Source organism: Quercus suber, unplaced genomic scaffold (assembly GCF_002906115.3).
Source record: "Quercus suber isolate HL8 unplaced genomic scaffold, Cork oak 2.0 scaffold_250, whole genome shotgun sequence".
NCBI classification, from domain to species: Eukaryota; Viridiplantae; Streptophyta; class Magnoliopsida; order Fagales; family Fagaceae; genus Quercus; species Quercus suber.
Window position 1 is genome coordinate 436,169 of NW_027069706.1, and position 25,736 is coordinate 461,904.

General features: G+C 34.8%; 2 protein-coding genes across 4 annotated transcripts; both read right to left on the reverse strand.

Moving 5' to 3' along the window:
* Positions 1-758: 758 nt before the first annotated feature.
* LOC112000560 (uncharacterized) lies at positions 759-10,664 on the reverse strand. Of its 3 annotated transcripts, XM_024032713.2 has the most exons (9): positions 10,141-10,664; positions 9,822-9,911; positions 2,344-3,121; positions 2,145-2,237; positions 2,011-2,056; positions 1,873-1,933; positions 1,746-1,790; positions 1,201-1,293; positions 759-1,110 (listed from the first exon to the last, which is right to left on the reverse strand). In XM_024032713.2, the coding sequence occupies exons 3-8, from the start codon at positions 2,576-2,578 to the stop codon at positions 1,240-1,242; spliced, it is 534 nt and encodes a 177-aa protein (XP_023888481.1). In that variant the 5' UTR covers positions 2,579-3,121; positions 9,822-9,911; positions 10,141-10,664; the 3' UTR covers positions 759-1,110; positions 1,201-1,239. The 3 variants fall into 3 exon arrangements, 1 of the variants encoding a protein (XP_023888481.1); XR_010631904.1 differs by lacking the exon at positions 2,344-3,121; XR_010631905.1 differs by lacking the exons at positions 2,145-2,237; positions 2,344-3,121.
* Positions 10,665-17,040: 6,376 nt separating this feature from the next.
* Positions 17,041-17,666, reverse strand: LOC136070658 (uncharacterized). The gene is made up of 3 exons (XM_065780892.1): positions 17,526-17,666; positions 17,242-17,379; positions 17,041-17,139 (listed from the first exon to the last, which is right to left on the reverse strand). Exons 1-3 carry the CDS (start codon positions 17,664-17,666, stop codon positions 17,041-17,043), a joined length of 378 nt encoding a protein of 125 aa, XP_065636964.1.
* Positions 17,667-25,736: the final 8,070 nt, after the last annotated feature.

Here is a 25,736-nt window from a genome sequence, read left to right on the forward strand (position 1 = left end):
CAATTCTTCTCAACCCACCCTCCTCTATCGTTGCCGCTACCCTCTTCCCTCACCAAAGTTAATCGGGCTAATCAACAAGCTCCAACGTCAACACCGGGCCCTCTTCTCTCTCTCTCTCTCTCTCTCTCTCTCTCTCTCTCTCTCTCTCTCTCTCTCTCTGCGTGGACAACAGCTTCAATCTCTTGATTCTCTTCTCTCTTTTTTTTTTTTTTTTTTTTCCTCTCTTTCATATATTAATTTTGGTGAACGGATGGGTGTACTGTTACTCACTTATTCATATAAGTTATAACACCCTTTTTCTTTTTTCTTTTTTCAATGCTGCTGTGGGTGCCCTCTATCCCTTTTTTTTTTTTTTTATATATAAGTTATAAATTTGTTTTTGTGTGTCCTGCAATAATTTTATTTATTTATTAAAGTTAAAAATTGTAAGTGATTTTACTAAAATGAATACTGAAACTGAAAGTGAAAAATCATCAGCTGAGACAGCTGCTGCTCCTCTATGAAAATATATTACTAAGTTAGAAAAAGCAAGTGTTGGTGGTGGAAATGTTGCTTTCAGATGTAACTATTGTGAAAAAACTTTCAAGGGGTCTTAAAAAATATGCCTAAATATAAAATTTAATTATTTATTTAACCGTCGTATTCCCGCCGTGTCGTGTCCTTATTTTTCCTTATTTTTCAATTTCAAAAATTGTCGTATCCTTTAAAAAATTGTCGTATCCTGTGTCCGTGTCCGTGCAACATAGGTAACAACCCAATACAACAGAAATGAAGAAATTAAAATAACAACTTCTCTATAAGCTACAACACTAGGAACACTGAAAGCACCATCAAAAAACAAATAGAAAAACAAAAAAGAAAGAACAACGAACCGTCCTAATTAGTAGAAATTTTAATTACATCTTGTTCCACTATCCAAAATCCCCCCCAACAGGGATCGTTCCCAGAAAGGCATAGAAGTTCTCGTTTTTTTCTCCTGATGATCTTAAATGAGGTTTGTATCCGTCATAACTCACAAGAGGTAATTTCACAAGAGGTAATTTACTTATACTATCTTGGTAAGCTTCAAAACGGTCACGGTCCTCATCAGATTCTTGGAATGGTTGACATCTACAAAATGCAAAATGAAGGAACATTAAAAATTTTAATTTTCTTCAGGTAAAAAAAATTAAAGTCCAAAAAATTAAAAAATATACTTACTGTGATTTGAAAACAAAAGGATCCAAAGTATTTCCACCTTCAATGGAATTCAATTATTGGATCAGGCATTAACTTTTTGAGTACCGTATTTGTCTGCATCAGAAAAATTTATTCAATATGCCGTTTTCAATATCAATATATAAAAAGTGCAAGTTTTGTTTGGTAAAATACACAAGGAGAGGCTACATGGAAAATGACTTGTGAAGACCTAAAAGTTGTAGATTTAATTACATATTTACTCCTTAAAGGTTATAAGATTATTTTTTTTTTTTTTAATATAGATAATAGAAGTTTATTTATGATGAGAAAAGAAACAATGTATTCTGCACTTGTAACAAAAACAAACAAATCAAAGAGGAGAACTAACAGACATAAGGAAATCAGAAATTGAAATAAACTGCATGAAACCCCCAAATACAAGACCATTCAAGGGGCTGACCCCCATCAAAACAACATGAGCAAAACCAATTATCAAGGTTATCAATGGTGAAGGCTCCAAATCACCGCAATGTTATAAGAGTTAAAAAGAGTTAATAAACACTCACTTTGTTTGAACCTTTTTTGTACTGGGCAAACACTTTCAGCACCCCCTACAATTTTTATGTAAATAAAACAATTTAATATACTAAAAATCGTCAAATAAAAAAAATGAGAGACAGAAAAAGAAGCAACCTTTTTAAAAGGTAGGCCAGTCTGAGTCAAATGAACTTGAATAGACTCTAGAAAATTGAACCTATGTAAGAAAATAAAATTAAAATTAAAATAAATAAAAGACAGACCACAAAAAAATAGGGGAAATAATCAACTTACAAATCATTAGGAGGTTTTCTTGCTTTTTTAATGTGGTTCACATCAACTAGAATAAGAAAAAAAAAAATTAAGTCAAGCAATGTATGATTTGTGTGAAACAAAATACCATTATAACTTAAATTAAAAATACATACTTAGATACTCTTTTTTGGGAGTATCTTCTCCCTCACAGCAGAACTGGGCTAAAATGCTCCAAATTTCCTTATTAGAAATAAGTTCTGCAATAACTATTAGGAAATAAAAAAGGTCAAATACTATGCAAACATATAAAATATAATAAATAAATAAAATCTTAAAATTCTATAAATTAAAAAAGTTCAGAATCTATCTCACCTTCAATGAGATCCAAAAACTGCTTTCCAATCGGGTCCACAATGTTAAATTGTGGGATTTCAAAGCTAGTGGACCTTCCATGAATCTCACTTGGAATGATGACTCTATTCCTAAAAGTCCTAAGCAAAATATCTCTAAAACCTTTTGGAAATCCAGTATCCTTATCCCAAATCCGATATGTCTCCTCATCAAAAAACTCATAAAACCCTTCTCCCTTCCACTTAGGATAGTCCATCGCATAGAACTCCTTCTCAGGTAGAAAACCAGACAAATCAGCCCCACCTTACTTTGCAAATTGGATATCACAACCCATGTTGCAAATGAATTTGCCACCGCATTACAGTGTCTGCTAACCCATTCAAGCTCGACACTAAAACCCTTTCCCCCAAGTAACTCATCTCTTATCTTCTTCAGGGTTTTGTCAATCAATGTATCCTTCAAAACCTTATTTTGAACAAGATTTCGAGGAATGTGGAGTGTATCCACCTGTATATGAAAATCCTTAAAACCATATCTATCCGTAACCAACTTCGCCCATCGGCACACGCCTTCACATCCAACTCCAAATTGTCCACAACATCTCCTTTTCTATTGATGGAAGACCATGATGTACCACAGCATAAAGGGTAGTAGGCTTGATCAACCACAACAAGCCCGGTCCCAGCCAATTTCTTTACCGGATTTGCTTGGTAGCTCTGCACCGTAGCATCAATATTGGCGGTAAATGAATGATTTTTACTTGGTATCCATCTTAGTCTATTAACAACAGTTTCAATACCTGACAATTTAACAAAGTAAATAAAAAAAATGCTCAAATAAAACTTACAAATATAAATAGTTGACAGTAATCTTAACGATAAGAAACATATAATTTCTGGTAGAATTACTGTCAGCTATTTATATTTGCAAGTTTTATTTGAGCATTTTTTTTATTTATTTACTTTGATAAATTGTCAAGTATTGAAACTGGTTGTTAATAGACCAAAATGAATGCCAAGTAAAAATCATCCATTTACCGCCAATATTGATGCTGCGGTGCAAAGCTACCGAGCAAATTCGAGAAAGAAATTGACTAGGACCGGGCTTGCTGTGGTTGATCAAGCCTACTACCCATTATGCTGTGGTACATCATGGTCTTCCATCAATAGAAAAAGAGATGTTGTGGACAATTTGGAGTTGGATGTGAAGGCATGTGCCGATGGGCGAAGTTGGTTACGGATAGATATGGTTGGAAGGATTTTCATATCCAGGTGGATACACTCCACATCCCTTGAAACCTTATTCAAAATAAGGTTTTGAAGTATACATCGATTGACAAAACCCTAAAGAAGATAAGGGATGAGTTACTTGAGGAAAAGGGTTTTAGTGTCGAGCTTGAATGGGTTAGCAGACACTGTAATGCGGTGGCAAATTCATTTGCAACATGGGTTGTGATATCCAATTTGCAAAGGAAGGTAGGGCTGATTTGTCTGGTTTTCTACCTGAGAAGGAGTTCTATGCAATGGACTATCCTAAGTGGAAGGGAGAAGGGTTTTATGAGTTTTTTGATGAGGAGACATATCGGATTTGAGATAAGGATACTGGATTTCGAAAAGGTTTTAGAGATATTTTGCTAAGAACTTTTAGGAATAGAGTCATCATTCCAAGTGAGATTCATGGAAGGTCCACTAGCTTTGAAATCCCACAATTTAACATTGTGGACCCAATTTATATGTTTCTTATCCTTAAGATAACAAGCATCTTGCAAAATCTCTCGGGATTTGCAATAAAAAGCAAACAACATCTGTAAGACATAAAAAGCAAACAACATCTGTAAGACTTTCAACCTGAAAAAATTCAACCAAAAAAAAAAAACAATTCTTGATTAGTAGTAAACTTCATTGAAAAAATATGTAAGAAAAATGAGGAAAAAAAAAAAAAAAAAGGCACACAAGCCGTGTTCTAGAAGCAACAGGAAAAAACTAGTAACAATGAAAGTACCAAGGTAGTCAAAGGCGAAAGGCGACCTTAAGGCGCCAAGGCCTTGTATCGCTTGAGGCGAGAGGCAACAAAAAGGCACTGGCCCGAGTAAAGCGAGGCACCAAATTCTTAATATATTTATTATACATATAGAACTTAAATCATATGTACCTAGTGTATTATAATATTATAATGAAGTGTTTTTCAATGTGAAGCATGAAGAAATTAGGTCTATAAAATTATTTCAAAATAAGATTAGCATGGTTTAGGCTCTATTAGTTAATTCTAACACTACATTTTACAACAAGCTTCTATAGAACAATAAGTTTTACAAAACAAATTTGTAAATTAATTTAACTAACAATAGGTTTTATAACATGCCTTATGAAATTAATAATCTAAAATAGTTTTCACAACAAACTTCTATTAAAAAAAAAAAAATTTGAGGCGAGTTCATGGCTTAAGGCAGTCGCGTTGCTCGCCTAAGCTCTAAAGGTGAGCGCCTCACTAAAGGCACCTTAGTGGCGCCTCGCCTGGGCACCCAGCTCACCTTTGACTACACTAGAAAGTACAAAAATCAAGCATATCCTGTAAAGAAATAAAAGTAAAGACATCCATAGCATTTGCCCAATCAAACAAGGTCTGAAAAAAAAAAAAAAAAAAAAAAAAAAAAAATAAAAAAAAAAAAGCCTTCAACTCATGAATTGATGTTTCATTTTAGCACTATCATGACTCCAGAAATTGTACTACAACATTTCAAAACTCGAGGTTGAGTTTTCTCTAACTAGGGGAGAATGATGAGGACAAGGAAGAGTTCAAGGAAAAAGAAGATTAAATATACAAAGACTCAAGAATTGTGGTCTAGTTTTGATGTCGGACCTTCTTAGCACCTTTGATAGGTCATTTTAATTATTAGTATTGAGTCTTTTAGGTTGAGAAGCTGCTGGATCAGTTTTAATTAAGTTCTATTAGAATAAGGGCAATTTGGTCATTTCTAGAAATCTGGAAATGGCTGTCCTTGGCCATACCAAAGGCCCATGAGTCTTATTTTATATTTACGTATTATTAAGTCTTTTATTTAATTATTATTAGTATTTCTATTCATTCTAGGAATAGGTTATTTAGAATCCAAGTCCTACTGAGAAAAGGATAACTATGGCCTCTATATAAAGGCTCTTTTGAAGTCATGTTATTTCAGAATATTTTTTATTAATAAAATTCAGCAGCTTATTTTAAGCTTTGTTTGTGTGATGCAAGCTTCTCCGAGGTGTGATGCCAAGGAACCCTAGGTGTGATGCTTAGAAGGACCTAGGTGTGATTGCCTAGTGTTTTATTTATGTTACATTCTGTTTATCCCTGTTTCAGCCCCCAAACAGCCATTAACATTCTTACTTTTTCTAACCTAAACTCTTAAACATCACTCCATTCAAAATTCATCAAGAAACCTAGTATAGTGTTGAACTTTCTTAACGGTCCTGCATCAAATTGGGTATCATAGCCCAAATCAGCACTATGAAAGCATGATAGATCCAAAAAGGCAATTGCGGACAGATTTGAAGGGTTACATCACAAAAGCAGAAATTCAAGCAATAGGTTTGATCCTTATAGAAATCCTTATGAGGGACTTGATTATCGCAATAAGGTTGTAGACACAATGAAGAAAGTTCGTGTAGAAGTACCATATTTTACTGGAACAATTGATGCCCATGTTTATTCAGATTGGCTTGCTTCTTTGGAAAGTTATTTTGAGGGGCATGACATGTCCGATGAGAGTAGGGTCAGTTTTGCTATTATGAAATTTATTGGACAAGCTCAGATCTGGTGGAGAGATGTGGAGTATGATCATCGATGTGCTAGACAGCCTCCAATTGTTAGATGGGATGACATGAAGCAGCAGCTAAAACAAAAGTACTTGCCCTGTGGTTATGAAGATGAAATCTTTGAAAAATTCACTACTCTAATGCAAGGTAATATGTCAGTAGTTGAGTATATGAACAAATTTGAAGACCTCAAAATTTGGTATAGAGGAATTGAAGATCCACAACAAATCTTAAGGGCTGAAATTTGTAGCCGAATGATTACTCAATGAACTCACACAGTTGCTAAGGCATTCCATTTAGCTTTAAAGATTGAGAAGCGTTTGAAGCAGCCCCTTACAAAAAGGTTTTCTTCCCAAGCCTAGAAAACACCTTTGAGAGAGGTTGACCCTAGAGCATCCACTATGCAGCCAAATTACAAAGTCCATATTGACTACAAAGTCAATACTACTAATGAGTTTAAAGATAAGGCTAATTTGGCTGATGATCTCCTAGAATTAGAAGAAGACATGTCTCTTCTTTTGGTTGTCAGGCATATTCTTGCTGCACCCAATCAAGAGGAGGATTGGAAGTGTAATTCAATATTTCAAACCATAGTGCGTTGTGGAACTGAAGCTCGGATGCTTATTATTGATGGTGACAATGACATAAATGTTGTTTCTGAGGCTACCGTTGAAAGGTTGAAGCTACCAACGGAACCACATCCAAAACCATACAAGGTGGCGTGGATAAATAGCACTTCTATTTTGGTAACTAAACTAGAATTGTATTAAAGCCTATGAGTTCAGGACAAATGAAACCTGAAACTCAGAAAAACCTCAAGAACATTGCTGAAACTTCAAAACAAAGAGCTATACAGCCACAAAAGGAAGTTGAAGAGCTGGAACAAGAAGCTGATAAGTCAGAAAATTTTGCTACACAGGTAGAACAACCAGATGAGCAACTAGTGGACCCTAAAGAAGGGTTATAGTCTATGAAGCACGGGTGCGTTTCCGGATTCGGGTGCGGGTGCAAGACTCGGCAATTTTTGAAAAAGTAGGGTGTGGGTGCGGCTGGGTGCGGCGATTAAAAATATTTTTATTTATATTTTCTATATATTTTTACTATTAAAATATTCTTAAAAAAACACATTATATGTTCTTGGTTCACAAAACAAAGAAAGAAGAAGACAAGAAACACAAAACAAAATGCAAAACACAAAAAATAAATTTTTTTTTTTATGAAGCCTACGTCTAAATTAAGCCCATGCCTTAGGCACAAATTAAACCAAGCCCGTGCCTTGATGCTCAAGCCCATTTGAACAGTCAACTTTCCAATGAAATTTAAAAGTGGAAAACAAAAAAGATAAAGGACTTAAAAAGAAGAAGCTAGAAGTCTACTCATTAAATAATAGCCTAAATACAAAATAAAGCCCAAGAATAAAGTGGTTGGTCAGTGAGTAGATGACAACCAAGCATTACTTCACCATCTCCATCATCTGCAAAGCAACTCCAGAGTCCTCAGGCCAGACACAAAAACTAAAACGGCAATAAGGCAAAAAAATTAGAGAGAAAAAGTGAGTGAGACAAAAAAGAAGAAGAGAGGCAATGCGATCTAAAGGTCTAACAGCGTCTCATGGTGGTTTGAAGCATCAACAATGGTGCAAATCGGAATTACTCTGCACTCATGAGAGTTAAAAACCCGGTTCGGTGGGAATCAGCGCGAGTTGAAGCCAAGTCAGCGCGAATCCGTAAAAATAAATAAAAATAAATAAAATAAATAAATAAAATAAAAAAACTCAAAAACGGCACCAACGCGGGGGCAGCGGCGTCGGTCACGCATCCCCGATTCAAACGCGGATGCAGCACCCATTTTGCCGCGTCCATGCATCATAGGTTATAGTGTAGGGCTTGAATAGATTAGCAGACACTGTTATACAGTAGCAAATTCGTTTGCAACAATGGGTTGTGATATCCAACTTGCAAAGGAAAGTGGTGTTAAGATATATGGCTTTCTTCCTAAGAAGGAGTTTTATAAAATGGACTGCCCTAAGTGAAAGGGAGAAGGATTTTCAGAGTTTTTTGATGATAAGACATATCGTATTTGAGATAAGAATACTGAAATAATTTTAAAGATATTTTGCTAAGGACTTTCAGGAATGGAATTATCATTCCAAGTAACATATTAGGAACTGCTACTAGATTTGAAATCCCACAATCTAATATTGTGGACCCAATTAGAAAGCAACTTTTGGATCACATTGATGGTGAGATAGTTTTATGAACTTTTTTTACTCCCAAAGAAAAGTCCTGGCGGAACTAAAGGGGGCGCCACAGCCCCCGGCTTTTTGAAATTCCTTCTTACAATCTTAACAAAATAATAAATTATATGCAAAATACACTTGCCAGCCCCTAGATTTTTGAGGAAAATAAATAGACTACAAATTTAGTTAATTCAGGCTCAAATTTCGGATTTGATTATAAAAAAAATCCCTCAAAAAAATTAATATAAAAAAGGAAAAAAAATCCCAAATCGACAATATATATATATATATAAAAATAGGGATTCTTCTTTCATCTAAAGTCAAAACATGATCTATCAAACAAAAACCCAAGTTCCTAGTCCTCTTCCCAACAATTTGCCTCTCCATCCCCAAGTTGTTACCTAAGTCCACTCATCTACAAGTGCCGGCTGCCTCCAGATCAGTCATCACTCGTCACTCACCAGTGTAATGTGAATATGTGCAAACCAAAACAAAACAAAACCGGAGTGTTTTTAAAACTGTGCATTGTGTATCCAAAAAAACAAAAAACTGTGTATTGTGATACAGCTTGCAGTTCTAACGTTTTGACAACATAAAATTATTATTTTTCACTAAAAACTATTATTTTATTGCCATATTCACCCAAACAACTACTATTTTATATTATTTTATAGGTGTAAAGTACTAAAGTGAGTTATCTATTCTCTATCGTAATGATCTTGCAAATTAATGTTTCATGTGATCATGTCAGTACAATTACCATAACTTTTGTCCTAGAAAGATAACTTTGAATCTAAAAAATAAATATTGTCTGCATAGAATTATGGAAGATAATTCATGAGAGATTATTTTGTGGGTTGGTTCTGAACTGGGTTTTGTTTGTATGAAATAAAGATCTGGTGACAGTGTTTGGGTTTGTTTTATTGGTCTTGGGTGTTTGGGTTGTTGATGACGGTGGGTAGGTGGCCGATTGGATGGGATTATGGTGGGTAGGTGGATGACGCTGAGTGTGGTGGCTGGATTTGTGGCCGTTGGTGGCGGCTGGCTTTGCAATGGTTAGTGGTGGCTGGGTATGGGGTGGTTGGTGGATGACTGTAACTGTGGTGGCTGGTTTGGGGTGATTGGTGGTGGCTGGCTTTGCAATGCTGGGAATGTGGTGGCCGCTGGCTGGGTTTGTGGTGGTTGGTTTATGTTTGCATTTTCAAATGTTTATGTTATATTAAGCACTTGAAAAAAACAGAGCTAAAAGGAAACATGTATGAGCCCTTTTATTTAAAAAGGTGGGCTGAAGCTTTCTCAACTTCTTCTCTATCCCTAACTTCTGAAGCTTTCTCAACAGACTCCCATGGCCGCCTCTCAAGCTCTATATATTCGCAAAAATAGAGAGAATGGCATGGGAATAAGAGAAAATGAAGCAAATTAAACTGGAAATTTTAGAGAGAGAGAGAGAGCGCGCATACCTGTTGTGTGTTAGCCGAAAATATCAAAAATGGAACCATCCCCATTTCTTTATCATCTGTTTCTCTATTCCTCTTTCAATCTCTTCTCACCTTAGAAATTAGAAACCCAGGTAAATGTTAAGAAGAAGAAAAAAAAGCCAAAGACACCAAAAATACCCACTTAAGATCAATAACATAAACCTAAAAGACCCAAATTAGCAAACCATAAAAGATTGAAATCCACAAGGAAACAAATACAAACACAGATATTTTATAAAAAAAAAATTTGAAGAAACAGAGAAAAAAAAAAAAAAAAAGGAGAAGAAGAAGAGATACTTACTCGAAAAAGGAGTCGGTCTTCTTCCCTCACTGTCTCGCATGTCTTTTTTTCTGATAGAAACTTGATTTGAGGGAGCCTTTCTAGTCCAGACACACGAAGAAGATAGTTCACTTCTGGAAGACTCTCCTTAGCCTCCAGACCACCGATCCATCCTTCACGCGCCGCTTGGGGCTCTCCTAGGAGCTAGATCGGGGGAGAGAGAGTTTGAAAGTTAGATAGGGTTTGGGGAATCGAACAGAGAGAAGTGTTTTGCTCGGGTTTAGACTCAGAGAGAGAGAGGAGTTGAGTGGTGGTGGCCGGTGTTTGACACGATGGAGTTTGGAGGTTTTGCTTGGTTCTAGATCGGAGAGATCGAAGAGAAGGAGAGAAAGCTTTTAGGCCGAGATTGGTTTAGAGAGAGAGATTTCGGTGAAAGGAAGATCGAGTGGTGGTGATGAGCTCTTTGAGCTCCGGCCATGGAGGTTCAGTGAGGGAGCTCGAAGCGTGAGAGAGAGAGAGAGAGAGAGGAAGGAGGGTGAGAATGTTCTTGGGGCCGGTTGGGTTAGAGAGGAAATAGGAGGGTTGGGCCGGGTCTAGCCCGACCCATTTATGAGGTCCAGCCCAGGGTTCAGTCAGCCTTGGGCCCTGATTAAAACCTACAAGCCCAAATCATTTTGTGCTAGCCCAGAATCCCTTAGGCCCAATCATTGGTTCAATCTTCTAGTTCAAGACTACGTCGATCAGCCTAGCCCAACCAGCCCATATGGTCATAAGCTAACCTAAATCCGAAATCTACATAGGCCTAGGTCCAAACCTCTTTTAGATTTAAGCCCAACATCCATTGGCCCACGCATTTTAATAAAAGGGGTCCATCAGAACTGTAAATCAACAATTGATTCACAATAAATCTTGACATGTTCATTAATTAAAATAAATTAACTGAATTTATAAATAAATTGCATGTAATTTATGAAAATCAATTAAATTTCTTGATCAATTCTTGTGCATGATCTTCAATTGCATGCTTGATTAACAAGTACCAAAATGGTACTAGTTTTTCATGAAAATCATACTAACAATTTAGCACACATTACATAGAAAATTATGTATTTTTTTCACATTCGAAATGCAAAGTGTGTAATTTCTTTAATTAGTGATATCTCACCTAATTTAAACTTGATCTTCACTCATGACCAATCAAATTAAAGAAGATTTCATGGTCTTAAATATAGAATCAAAATTTATCTAATCTCATAGTAAGATTTTAAAATGGTACTAGTTTTTCATGAAAATCATACTAACAATTTAGCACACATTACATAGAAAATTATGTATTTTTTTCACATTCGAAATGCAAAGTGTGTAATTTCTTTAATTAGTGATATCTCACCTAATTTAAACTTGATCTTCACTCATGACCAATCAAATTAAAGAAGATTTCATGGTCTTAAATATAGAATCAAAATTTATCTAATCTCATAGTAAGATTTCAATTAGAGCTCAACAAAATTTAGTCAATTGCATAAAAATTAATTAAAAAGTCAACAAAAAAATGGGGTCTAACTGTTAAAATCATGAAATCATTTAATTTTAGACTAAGATTTCAATCTAAAATTAGAATCAGACAAAATACGGTATCAACGTATATATCAATTATCAAGCCATTACTTATGTAGAAGAAAGGTTGAAAAGTTGCACACAATAGACAAAACCCACAAGCCAACAATAACTTTATTTATCACATAATTCAAATATAGATAATCAAAATAAAATGCTATAATCTATATATATATATATATATACACATACATAGGTGAAGCTAAGAGAAACCCCCAATTAGGTTTTAAATTGGATTTCAATTGTTGTCTAATTTTGTGCCACATGTCATGTTTAAGGTTTTTTTTTTCATTTAAATTTGTTCTAAGTGAGTTAATGAGTTGCAAAAGACAAATGGTCTAATATAAATAAATCATCACAAACTCAATAAATAAATAAATTAAAAAAGTAAACTCATGTATATATCTAAAAGAAATTAAAATAACAAATTATAATAAAAGAGAGAGAAAGTATAATCTGAATCCATATATATACATGTGTGTAATTGTTTTTTTTTTTTTTTTAATTGTACTGTGCATATACATGGATTATACACTAGTAAAACATAATAGTACAAAACTATAATCATAACTAAGATTACAATACATGTAGTGCAAGGGGTTTATTCTTAAACAATTCTAAAAGGAGTTCTAAGTTTTTCAAAAGGTTATTGTGGCAAATATAAACATCTAGAAGATGAAAAAAATAGAGTAAGAAACCAAATTCTTTGCAAGATTTTTTTGAGGTAGAGTTGACAACATGGAATTTATAACCCTATTGCAAATTGAAGCCAAAGAAAACCAGACACAATCCATACCTAAAAACTATCATAATAGATCTTCAAGGGAACTATGAAACTCACAATGTCCTTCCTTCTTATCTATGGACCACATCCATCATCTTAGTCAATTGAAACTCATTTAGACCTAGAAACAAATAGTATTACAACTTACAATTTCAATTACAGTCATTAGCATTTCTTCTTCTTCTTGTTATTCCTTTATGTTTTATGCTTTTAAGTCAATATTATAGAATAATTAGAGAAATTGTTTGTTTGAGAAAGTGAGTTAGAAGCTACAATATTATTAAGCTTAAGTAGGTACTTCGATACTTTAAGTTTCAATCTTCAACAAAATACTCTAAATCACTAAATGAGAGAGTGGTCACAGAAAAGGAGAAAACTCATGAAACCACTATCATTTCATCCCATGTACAAAACCTTAAAGTGAGATAAAGTCCATAGTTCAATTATACTTTTTTTTTTAATAATTTGATAGTTACAATGAGAGATTGAGGATTTGAATACTAGGAGCCTATTTGGTTTAGGCCAATTTTGAGATATATCACTGGAAACTCATAACTCAATGATGAAAAAACGTGGGATCCACATAATTTTTTTTGTTTGGCTTGATTTACTAATCTTGTTTTCATCACTCAAACTCAAAAATTTTGAGTGAGAGTGATGAAAACCGAAAACACCAAATTTGGTCTTTTCAGTTTCTGAGATACATATGGCAAGATTGTAAATTTTTGACATCTGTGGGGCCTATATGTGTTGACAGCATTACCTTTCTCTTACTTTATCCTCTCTCTTTCTTCTCCCACTTTTTTCTTTTTCTTTCTTTCTCTGGTTTCTCTCTCTCTCTCTCTCTCTCTCTCTCTCTCTCTCTCTCTCTCTGTTTTTTCTTTATTTCTTCCTTTGTCTGGTTCTTTCTTTCTTCCTTTCTCTGGTTCAGCCCAGTTCTGCCACCACCACACCGAATTTCGAGTACTCACTCAAAACTGAAGTCGAAGCACAACCATCATTCGAATTCGAGATCCCTTTGGTCTTGAGCCTCTTGTTTTCTACTACCAGGCGTTCTTTCTTCTCATCGTTCGTAAAAGAGGTCTCTACGACGTTCTTGCAGTCACGAGAAAACGACGCCGTGTAATAGCCTTCTAGCTTCTGACGCTTTTGCTTAGTACTAGTACTCCCTGGCTCCGGTGTGGCCATGCCGGTTACGAATTTGAACCATTTGAAGCCAATGACCCAGAAAAGGAAAACCACGAGACCATGATCGCCGGTGCTGGGTTTTGATTTTGTCGTCGTGATTTTGTTACGGTGCTGTGTTTTATTTTTATTTTGATGAATGGGTTTTGATTTTGTCGATGGTTGATAAATGGGTTTCGTTGATGGTTGCTGAGTTTTGTTAATGAATGGGTTTTATCGATGGTTGATGGGTTTGTGGTGGTGGATCGATTTGTAGTGGTTGATGGTGGCTAGTGGCTAGGTTAGTGGTGGTGGATTGGTAGTGGTTGATGGCGTCAGTGAATGGCTGTAGGTTAAAGGGAGGGAGAAGATAGAGAGATAAAGATGGAGAGACGCGAGTAGCAATAGTAGCAACACTAGGTAGTGTTAGTGGTGGGGTCCACGATTTTGGGGAAAAGTTGTAGAGATATGTAACTGAGAATTAAGTCCAAACATGTGTTTTGCAATTTTTGAGTGAAGATGAGGTTTGAGAACTGAGTTATGAGTTTTGGGTTTGAATTATGAGTTTTGAAAACTGAGTTATGAAAACCGAGATATTACTAAACCAAATAGAACCTAGATATCTCAATTGGAAATACTAGGAAATGTCAATTAAGCCACAAGGCTCTTGCATATAGTCCAATTATACATGTCAAATTATTGTATTTAAAACACAATCTTATATTCATGGTGAAAATAAAAAAGTTGACAATGAAATTGACATTTGACAAAAATTTGATTCCCTAATATTTTAAAACCAACCTTCAACTTGTATATATTAATTTTTTTTTTGTTTTTTTGAAAGGTAAGAAAATTTTGTATTAAAAAGAAGCTACTCCATCAAAGAGATGAAGTAAATGAAGGAAACATGTACAAGCAACAAAGGAAATAAAACAACTTATGTACAAGAAAAAAGTGAATCTAAAAACAACGGAATGAATTTCGAAGAAGTAAAACCCCACGCACGAGACTAATCAAGCAAAGTGGTCGCAAACAACTCAAAGAGTTTATTTCCAAAAAGCCTCAAATCTTCAAATATGCGTTTATTTCTCTCCCTCCAAATAATCCACATCACACAATGTGATACAAAATTATAAATATTTGAAGTATGCTTCCCCAACCAATTTCTCCAACCGGCTAGTAAGTTAATAATTGTTTAGGTAGAACCCAAGAAACACCAAAAGATCTAAAGGCAAAGCTCTATAACCGAAAAACCTTACCACAGTGTAGAAGCAAATGATCCACACTCTCCCCATTGCATTTACACAAACAACACCAATCCATAATAATGCAGCCCCTTTCCCTCAAATGATCTGTTATGAGAATTCTCTCCCATGTAGCTATCCAAACAAAAAACGATACACGACGTGGAGCCTTCACACCCTAAAAACTCTTCCAAGGAAATGCAATAGAGCTTGATCCCTCAATGCACCATAAAAGGATTTCATATCAAAAATCCCCCTTTAACCCAAAACACCACCTCATCTTATCTCTACCTTTAATAGGAGGACTCAGCAACTCCAATGTATGAGTAAAGGCCCCTAGAGACTTCATCTCACACGCCTCCATAATCTTGTCTCCTCAACCCCATAACGCCACAACCACTTACCCAAAAGAGCTTTATTAAAGATAGTAATTTTCCTAATCCCCAACCCACCACCCAAAAAAGGATAACACACCTTATCCCACCCTACCAAACAGGGGCTGAGGGAGGGGGGGCGAGGGGGGCAACTTTCAAATCTTTTAACTAATAATGACCTGAAATACCATATTTACCCCCCTATACAAAAGACAAAAAAAAAAAATCTCAATTAAGTGAATTCATATTACCTTTCCAACTTTCCTAGTAGTAGAAGACTTCTACTCCTAGTAGTAGTACAATTCTATATATAAAATCAATGGGTCCCACTTAGTAAACTTGATGGACTAGACAAAGTCGCCTGTAGAATTTTTTTATGCTCTATACTTTGTGTTGCGTGTTTGAACCCAGAGAACTTATTTTCAGCATTCATCAAGGAGAAATTGATTCGACTTTCTCAGTTTTATCCAAGTGATTTTTCAACAGTTCAAATTTCTTTCTTGGATAACCAACTTGAGATATACATCTATGACATGCGATCTACTGAAGAGTTTTCAGCACTTAAAGGAATTGGACAGCTTGCTGAAAAGATGGTAGAAATGAAAAAGAATATTTCATATTCATTGGTTTACTCATTAGTGACTTTGGCATTGATCTTACCAATTGCAACAGCTACTGTTGAAGAGCTTTTTCAGCAATGAACATAATTAAAAATTGATTACACAATCGAATAGGACATCAGTGGATAAATGATTGCTTAGTCACATATATTGAGAAAGATATATTCAAGACTATTGAGTGTGAAGAAATCATGCAGCGGTTTCAAAATATGAAAAATCGTCGAGGGCAATTGAGTAAAATAAGTTAGGTGTGAAAAAATTAATTAAAGTTTACATTTTATGTTAGATTCTGTAAGGACCGTTTTAGTAGCCCAAACTCAAAAGATGTGGGTCGAAGGCCCAACGAACCCAGAACAATGAATTTGTAGAGAATGGATCGAAGGTTTAGGCGCTTGCTAGCCTTAACGAAGCATAAACTACTTTCTTTTTATTAGAAGATACTAAGACTGATTTACAACTGAGGGATGCTCCTCGACCAAGGAGGTTATCCCTTCCTAAACTCGCATTCTCGAACCATCTCCCTCCCTCTAACACTTAGCTCATATTTCTTATATATCCCCCTCTTCCTCCTCATGTTGATCATCTATTGGCCTCTCTTATGACCGTCCGTCCCATCAGAGATCATATCCGTGCTCCAGTAGCTCACCCTGATCGATGTTGCCCTGTCAAGGGGTTACATCCCCATTAATGCGGCCAGGAGGGTTAGGTGAGCGTATTCAATGCTGAGGTGACAGTTTGCCCAGGGCTTGCCCCTTCTCCATACTTCCGTTACCAACGTGTGGCATTGGGCCCTCTCCTCCTCAGACAGCAAAAGAAATCTCTTTTGATGGGGTGGCCCTTGTGTTCTCCCAAGGTCTCGGACGCCTGAGGGAGGGCACTCCTCGGATAAGTTCCTCGGGGGTCAGCTCTCGTGCTTCCATCCTCGGACCCCTCACGCGTCCTCAGCGCGGGCCCTTGGGCCTGGTTTGGAGCGGGCGGGGGCTATTTGATTTTCTGGCCCCACATATTCTATATGACAATTATCATATAGTTGTTTACTTATTTTGTTATTAATATTAATTAATTTTTTAGATTAATTTTTTACTTCCAACCTTGTCTTTTAATCTTGCCCCCTCGACCTAAATTTCTGGCTCTGCCACTGCTACCAGATAAAATTTATGTTCATCAGCCAAACCACCCCAAAGAAAATCCCTTTGTAACTTCCTAATATGAAGAAACTGTTCACAGAACAAAATGAGTTCATTTGCAAATAATGGGTAAGATACGCATAACTAATCACCTCCCACGCCATGCACTTTAAAACCCATTATAATACCAACCTCCTCCATATACCTAAGCATCCTAGAAAATACTTCCATCACTAGAAGGAAGAGCATAAGACTTAAAGGATCTCCTTGCCCTAAACCTCTTGAGTTAGGAAAGAAACCAGCTGGAGAGCTATTAACTAAAACCGAAAACTGGACAGTAGATATACAAGTATGGATCTATTGTCGACATTTAACTCCAAAACCCATCCTTTCCAACAAGTAAAGCAAGGCTTCTTAATTTACATGATCATAGGCTTTTTCTATATCCAATTTACAAATTACCTTAGGTATCTTACTACGAATACAACTAACAACACACTCATTGGTAGCCAAGATTGATCCAAAATCTGACGATCTGCCACAAATGCATTTTGAGATTCAGAAATGAGACCATATTGCACCCCTCTCAATCGGTATACCAAGACCTTAGCCGACATCTTATAAACACTACTTAGTAGACTTATCGGTCTAAAATCTCTAATGTTGGAGGCTTTATATTTCTTAGGAATAAGCGCAATAAACGAATGTGAATATGATAAAATGTGTGATTAGTGTGCATATACTTGTATATATGAATGTGACAAAAAGTGTGGCCAATGTGCATATACTTGTATATATGACTATGGCATTGAGTGTTTTGTTGTTTGTTGGGTCATGATTTGCATATTGATCATATTTTTTGACACATTTATATATAGAAGTATATGCACACTAACCATAATTTTTGTCACATTTATACGTACAAGTATATGCACATTAACTTCATTTTTTTACACATTCATAGATACAAGTATATGCACACTATCATGCTTTTGTCACATTTATACATACAATTATGCAAACTGACCACATTTTTTGCCACATTCATATATACAAATATACACACACCAACTACACATTCTGCCACATTCATATATACAAGTATATGCACATTGAGCAAAGTTTTTGATGTTTGCATTCTATTGCAAATAAAAAAGAATATTGGGATAAAAATACTGAATGTTGACTACTTGAGAAACACCTTGATATATCAATTAGAATAATAATTCTATTCTTGAAACTACCCTAAAAACACCCTGATGTATCAAAATTTATCTAATCTCATAGTTAGATTTCAATTAGAGCTCAACAAAATTTAGTCAATTGTATAAAAATTAATTAAAAAGTCAACAAAAAAAGGGGTCTAACTGTTAAAATCATGAAATCATTTAATTTTAGACTAAGATTTCAATCCAAAATTTAGAACCAGACAAAATACGATATCAACATATATATCAACCACCAAACCATTACCTATGTAGAAGAAATGTTGAAAAGTTACACAAAATAAACAAAACACACAAGCCAACAATCACCTTGTTGTGTATGAGATTAGTGTAAATATATGTAACTTTGGTAAATATGAACCATTGATTATCACACTTTTATTTCAAGGTTGATGAAAACAATTATATATAATTGCAGCAACTTTTGAATTTTTTTTTTTAAATCAACAAAAATAAAAATTAAATAAAACAAAAAGAATAAGAAATTACGATCATAACTTAACAACAAACAAAGCATACACACTGACCAGAATTTTATTATTTGTTATTGCATAGGAGGCTTTCAATCATCTGATAGTCTATCCATTCTCATAGCCACCTTTTATGCTTTCTTTCCCTTGTCCTTGATCTTATTCTCATTTGTCGCAAAAAACTATGCAACAATAGACCATATTTTAATGCATGCAACTCACAAAACTATCGTGTAAAAATAAATAATACATCAATCATCTATTTCAAATTTTCAATGACCTTGGTGCCCAAACGCTTTTGTCTCTCTACTAGGATTTCAACAACAATAAAGGTATTTCTTTGCATTTTTTTAATCATAATTATTTTCTTGTGCAATGCAAAACCTAATTAAAGTCACATCCACATCGTTCTTGAACAGAGCTTAGAATAGAACACAGACTCAGATTTGCATAGGGTTTTGCAGGCCTTGTGTGAAGCCGAACGAGCCCATTCGTGTGGAATAAATGGATTTTAAAAAACAAAAAACTTTAAGTTTTTTCTTTTCTAGAAGATTTTGTTTTTTATGATATATATATATATATATTTATCTGTTGGCTTCCATCCAAGAATTTCTTTCTTTGAACATCAATGTAATTGTTGGTGGTAGTCGTACCAAGTTTAGTTGAAGTAGCTATTGTTGAAGCTTGAATGTCCTTGCTAGTAGCCATTGAAGTTGATAGCAAGATGATGAAGATTTCTTTCTTTGAAGGAGAATGAGATGAGAGGTAGATATGTCCCACCGGGCGTGCCAGAATATGTGGACGACTAAATTTCTCGATTCGAAATAAGCCAAACAAGTAAAATAGTTTCACAAATGCAAATTTGTATTGATGATTGTGTGGTGCAATTCTCTGAAATTACAAAAGATTGATCCTCTGATTTGTTGATTGGAATTGTGGTAATGTGATTTTGATTTGAACACTAAATATACTTCAATTTGGCAGAAGAATGGTATTTTATAAAACATGCAGCCTGCGTCTTAAAATTCCAAGCGGTTCAGCGACTATTCTCAAAAATATGTTCAAAGGTCACTTTTCGGCATCTTTTCAAGGAGATTAAGTCTCGTAAATAACTGGCCCCTGAAATATTTTTTTCCCAAAACTTGATTTTGTGTGGACTATTCTCAAGGTAAACGTCTAATTTTTTAGTGCCAAATTTGAGGAAAAAACCATACAAATCCATTTTCATACCCCTCTATTCGCATGAAATTGTACTTTTTGGCGAAAGAATTCAAAATTTGAGTTCAAATACAAACGCATAATGTCTACTCTCTAAAACAGTTAGCCCGCATTTAAAAATTACATTCGGTTCAATGGTTTTTGTCGAAACTATGACCAAAGGTCACTTTCCGACATATTTTCAAGGCGATTAAGTCTCGCGAATAACTAGCTACCAAAGTATTTTTTACCCAAAACTTGATTTGTGAGGATTGTTCTCAAGGTATATGTCTAATATGTTAGACTTCCTTTTTACGCCCTTCTATCGGTACATAATGCTAATTCGTATTTAGGGTAACTCAATGGGCCATATTTAAACGGCAATAACCCTCATGATTTTTATCAAAAAGTTTAAAAATTTGTGTTCAAATTCAAGCTTTGAATGTCTACTTTCTAATGCATTACTCTCACGTCTATTAATTCCTTGTTGTTCAAAGTTATTGAAAAAACAGTGACCGAAGGTCACTTTTCACCACATTTTCTAAGCGATTAAGGCCTGGTGAATAACTAGCCAAAAACGTAATTTCTACCCAAACTTTGAGTTTGATATTATTGATCTTGAGATATAAGAAAAATATTTCTACAGACACGTGCCTTCATATTCAACCTTGTATCACTACTTTTGAGGATGAGGTGTTTCAAGTGAGTAAAGCAACGAGGTTGGTCTCTAAAACTAGTGGCTTGATGTCAAATGAACATTTATATTTGTTCACGAGGAGGTTATTGATGAATCCACGTGAAAGATTGGGGTTTTGTTTTGTCAAGCCCTTGTTGCATTTGAGATATCTACAAGAACAGTTTAAAAAGTATAGTACACACTATTGGTCAAGAATTTTGACCAGAATCCACTATTGGCGGTTTTGCATGAATACTTGTAAATAGCATATATAGATGTCCAACAAACAAATGGAAAATTATTTAGCAAAAAAAAAAAAAAAAAAAACTTCTTAATGCTTGCCAAGAACCAGTACAATCAGGATAAAAGCTTGCCATGGCTTCCAAGCAAGCTGTGTCGGGGGACAGAACTTGAAGTATCGACCCAGCAACACACCACTACTCTGGACTAGATCTATTTGAATAGCTTGAAGTACTCTTATCTGAGCTAGCCATTACATTTTGAGGCTGACCGGCAACAGAAAGAGAGGCTGCTTCCTTTTAATTAATAGTAGGAAGGCCACGCCACCCACGAGAACTTTATTTCACTCCGAAAAATCTAATTCCCTCTCTATCTCAATCTCAACACTCTCTCTCTCTCACTGAAATTTCGAATTTCATTTTTTCTTTGGCTCTCTACTCTGAGACTCGAACTCAGACTCAGACTCAGACTCTTTCCCCAAACAAACTCTCTTCCCCATGCGTCAGACTGTCAGTATTTCCCATCCTCATAAAACCATCAGACCCCTGCCCGCAAGTACACTACCACTAGGCTAGTCTTTTCTTTCTTTCCCTCGCACGCTTCTTGTTTTCTTTCCCTCTCGCCCCTTAAATTTTTTAATAGCACATGAAGAGGTGCAAGAAAGAAAAGCAAAATTCTTTATAAAGAAAAGAGAAAAACTCGTACCAATTTCGTACGAAAATGCCCCTTGGTCAAATTGGTCAATAATTTTGACCTGAATCCACTATCAGCGGTTTTGTTTGAATACTTGTAAATGACATATATAGATGTCCAACAAACAAATGGAAAACAATTTAGCAAAAAAAACAAAACCCGCATAGTTTTTGTACGAAAATACCCCTAGGTTTGATTGGTCAAGAATTTTGACTTCAACGAAATGTCGGCGTGTGTGAATTAAAACTATTTGATAGCACATGACTCAATCATTTTATTTTTACCATCTCCATTCCTCATACAATCAATCACATGAAGTATATGCACACTAACCATAATTTCTTTCACATTTATACATACAAATATATGCACATTGACTTCATTTTTTGACACATTCATAGAGAAGTATATGCACACTATCATACTTTTATCACATTTATACATACAAGTATACACACTGACCACATTTTTTGTCACATTCATCAATTCAAATATATGAACACTAACAACACATTGTACCACATTCATATATACAAATATACACACACCAACCACACATTTTGCCACATTCATATATACAAGTATATGCATGTTAAGCAAAACTTGTGATGTTTACATTTTATTGCAAATCAAAAAGAATATTGGAATAAGATTACTGAATGTTAACTATCCTAGAAACACCCTGATATATCAAATTAAATCACATCAATCAGTATTTTTCTTTTAGTTTTTAATTGTTGTTCAGTTCCTTCCACTGTTGATTTTTCTCGAGTACTTCTTCTTCTTCTTCTTTTTTTCTTTTTTTGCGTTTTTGGTAACTATACCAATTAACTAATTCGCAAAAGTTAAATGGGCAATTGTTTTTTAATAATATGCATATATATATATATATATTTTTTTTTTTTTTTTCTTTTTTTGCGTTTTTGGTAACTATACCAATTAACTAATTCGCAAAAGTTAAATGGCCAATTGTTTTTTAATAATATGCATATATATATATATATATATTATCTGTTGGCTTCCATGCAAGACAACCACCCGACCATTTTATTTTTACCATCTCCATTCCCTATACAATCAATCACATGAAGTATATGCACACTAACCATAATTTTTGTCACATTTATACATACAAGTATATGTACATTTACTTCATTTTTTGACACATTCATAGATAGAAGTATATGTACACTATTATACTTTTGTCACATTTATATATACAAGTATGTACACTATCCACATTTTTTGCCACATTCATATACACAAATATATGACCACTAACAAAACATTATGTCACATTCATGTATACAAATATACACACACTAACTACATATTTTGCCACAATCAAATATACAAGTATATGCACATTGAGTAAAACTTGTGATGTTTGCATCTATTGCAAATAAAAAAGAATATTGGGATAAGAATACTGAATGTTGACTACCCTAGAAACACCCTGATATGTCAAATTAAATCACATCAATCAGGCTTTTTCTTTTTGTCTTTAATTGTTGTTCAATTCCTTCCACTACTAATTCTTTTTGGGTATTTTTTTTTTTAAAATTTTTGGTAACTATACCAATTAACTAATTCACAAAAATTAAATGCAAAAGGGGCAATTGTTTTTTTATGATATACATCCATACATACATACACACACACAGATATATATATATATATATATATATATTATCTTTTGGCTTCCATGCAAGACAATCACCCGACCATTTTATTTTTACCATCTTCATTCCCCATACAATCAATCACACGAAGTATATGTACACTAACCATAATTTTTGTTACATTTATACGTACAAGTATATGCACATTGACTTCATTTTTTGACACATTCATAAATAGAAATATACGCACACTATCATATTTTTGTCACATTTATACATACAAGTATGCACACTGACCACATTTTTTGCTACATTCATATATACAAATATATGAACATTGAGCAAAACTTGTGATGTTTGCATTCTATTGCAAATTAAAAAGAATATTAGGATAAGAATACTAAATGTTGACTACCCTAGAAACATCCTGATATATCAAATTAAATCACATCAATCAGCCTTTTTCTTTTCATTTTTAATTGTTGTTCAGTTCCTTCCACTGCTGATTCTTCTCGGGTACTTTTTATTTTTATTTTTTATTAACTATACCAATTAACTAATTCACAAAAGTTAAATGCAAAATGGGCAATTGTTTTTATTTTTTATTTTTTATGATACACACACACACACACACACACATATATATATATATATATATTATCTGTTGGCTTCCATGCAAGACAGCCACCCAACCATTTTATTTTTACCATCTTCATTCTCCATACAATTAATCACATGAAGTATATGCATAATAACCATAATTTTTGTCACATTTATATGCATAAATGTATGCACATTGACTTCATTTTTTGACACATTCATGGATAGAAGTATATGCATACTATCATACTTTTGTCACATTTATACATACAAGTATGTATACTGACCACATTTTTTGCCACATTCATATACATAAATATATAAACACTAACAACACATTGTGTTACATTCATATATACAAATATACACACACCAATCACACATTTTGCCACATTCATATATACAAGTATATGCACATTGAGCAAAACTTACGATGTTTGCATTCTATTGTAAATCAAAAAGAATATTGGGATAAGAATACTGAATGTTGACTACCCTAGAAACACTATGATATATCAAATTAAATCACATCAATCAGCCTTTTTCTTTTCATTTTTAGGCTGTGTTTGTTTCGGGTGAAAACCACTTCCGAAAATGCTTTTCTGTAAATGCGGGTGTTTGGTTACGCATGGAAAATAAATTTTCTGGAAATGATTTTCAGTTGATAGTGAGTCAAGGTGAAAATCACTTTCATTTTTATTTTACCTTCAAATATCATTTTTCGAAAAACAGAGAGAAAGCACAAAGAGAGAGAGAGAGAGAGAGAGAGCACGAGCCGCGAGCTCAAACTGCTGCCCCAAGCCCAGAGCAACCGCACGAGCACCCCTCCACGCGACGGTGAGAGAGAGCCCATCGCCGACGACCCAGAGCCTTCGAGCCACGAATCCAGAGCCGTCAACCTTCAACTTAGACCCAACGCCTTCGACCTTCGACCCAAACCCATCACCACGAACCCACGAACCCCTCGCCTTCGACCTTTAACCCAGACCCATTACCTTCGACCTTTGACCTTGACCCATCGCCACGAATCCAGAGCCTTCAACCCGGACCCATCGCCTTCGACCTATCGATCTTTAACCCAGAGCCTTCGACTTCACGGGCGACCCAGAGCCTTCGACTTCGCCGGAAACCCATGAATCGATCTCTCTCTGTGTGTGATTTTATTTCTGTGTGATTTTGATTTTTGTTGTTGTTGTGGTGGTATGGGTGGTGGTGTTTTGGTGGTTTTCTTGTTCTGTGGTGATGGGTTTTGCGTGGGTGGTGGTGGAAAATAGCATTTTTAGAATGTTACCAAACACATGAAAATATTTTCTAAAACAATTTTCATAATGCAACCAAACACTTGAAAATATTTTCCTTTCCCAGAAAATATTTTACGGGAACCAAACACAGCCTTAATTGTTGTTCAGTTCCTTCCACTGTTGATTCTTCTCGGGTATATTTTTTTGTTTTTGGTAACTATACCAATTAGTTAATTCACAAAAGTTAAATGCAAAAGGGGCAATTTCTACACTTACTAATACTAACATATGTTATTCTGCAAGACTGCAAATTTGATTTGACGTCACAATGTTCACTGTATCAACTTTTTTGCCAAAACATGATAAGATTATTATTTTTTTATAAACCTTAGCCTTTATTTAAGAGGATTTACTAACATGTGCCTTTAGGGCACATATTAGTAAACTATTTTAGAAATTTTTTTTATGGAAAAATGAAAAAGTAATTAGTTATTTTGACAGGATCAGTCCATTTAACACAAAGGATTTTGTGGTGTTTGGTTGAAGGGTTGAAGCCAAAATGGGTCCTAACATTCCAAGTAGTTGTGGTTGCAGTAGGGAGTGGGGGATCAAAGGGAAGAGTGAGAGTTTGTTGGGTGGTGGGGTTATAGGTGAGAATAGGAGTGTGATCATAATGGGGATAGTCAGTGTGGTGATGGAGAAAAAAAGGTTGAGATATTAAG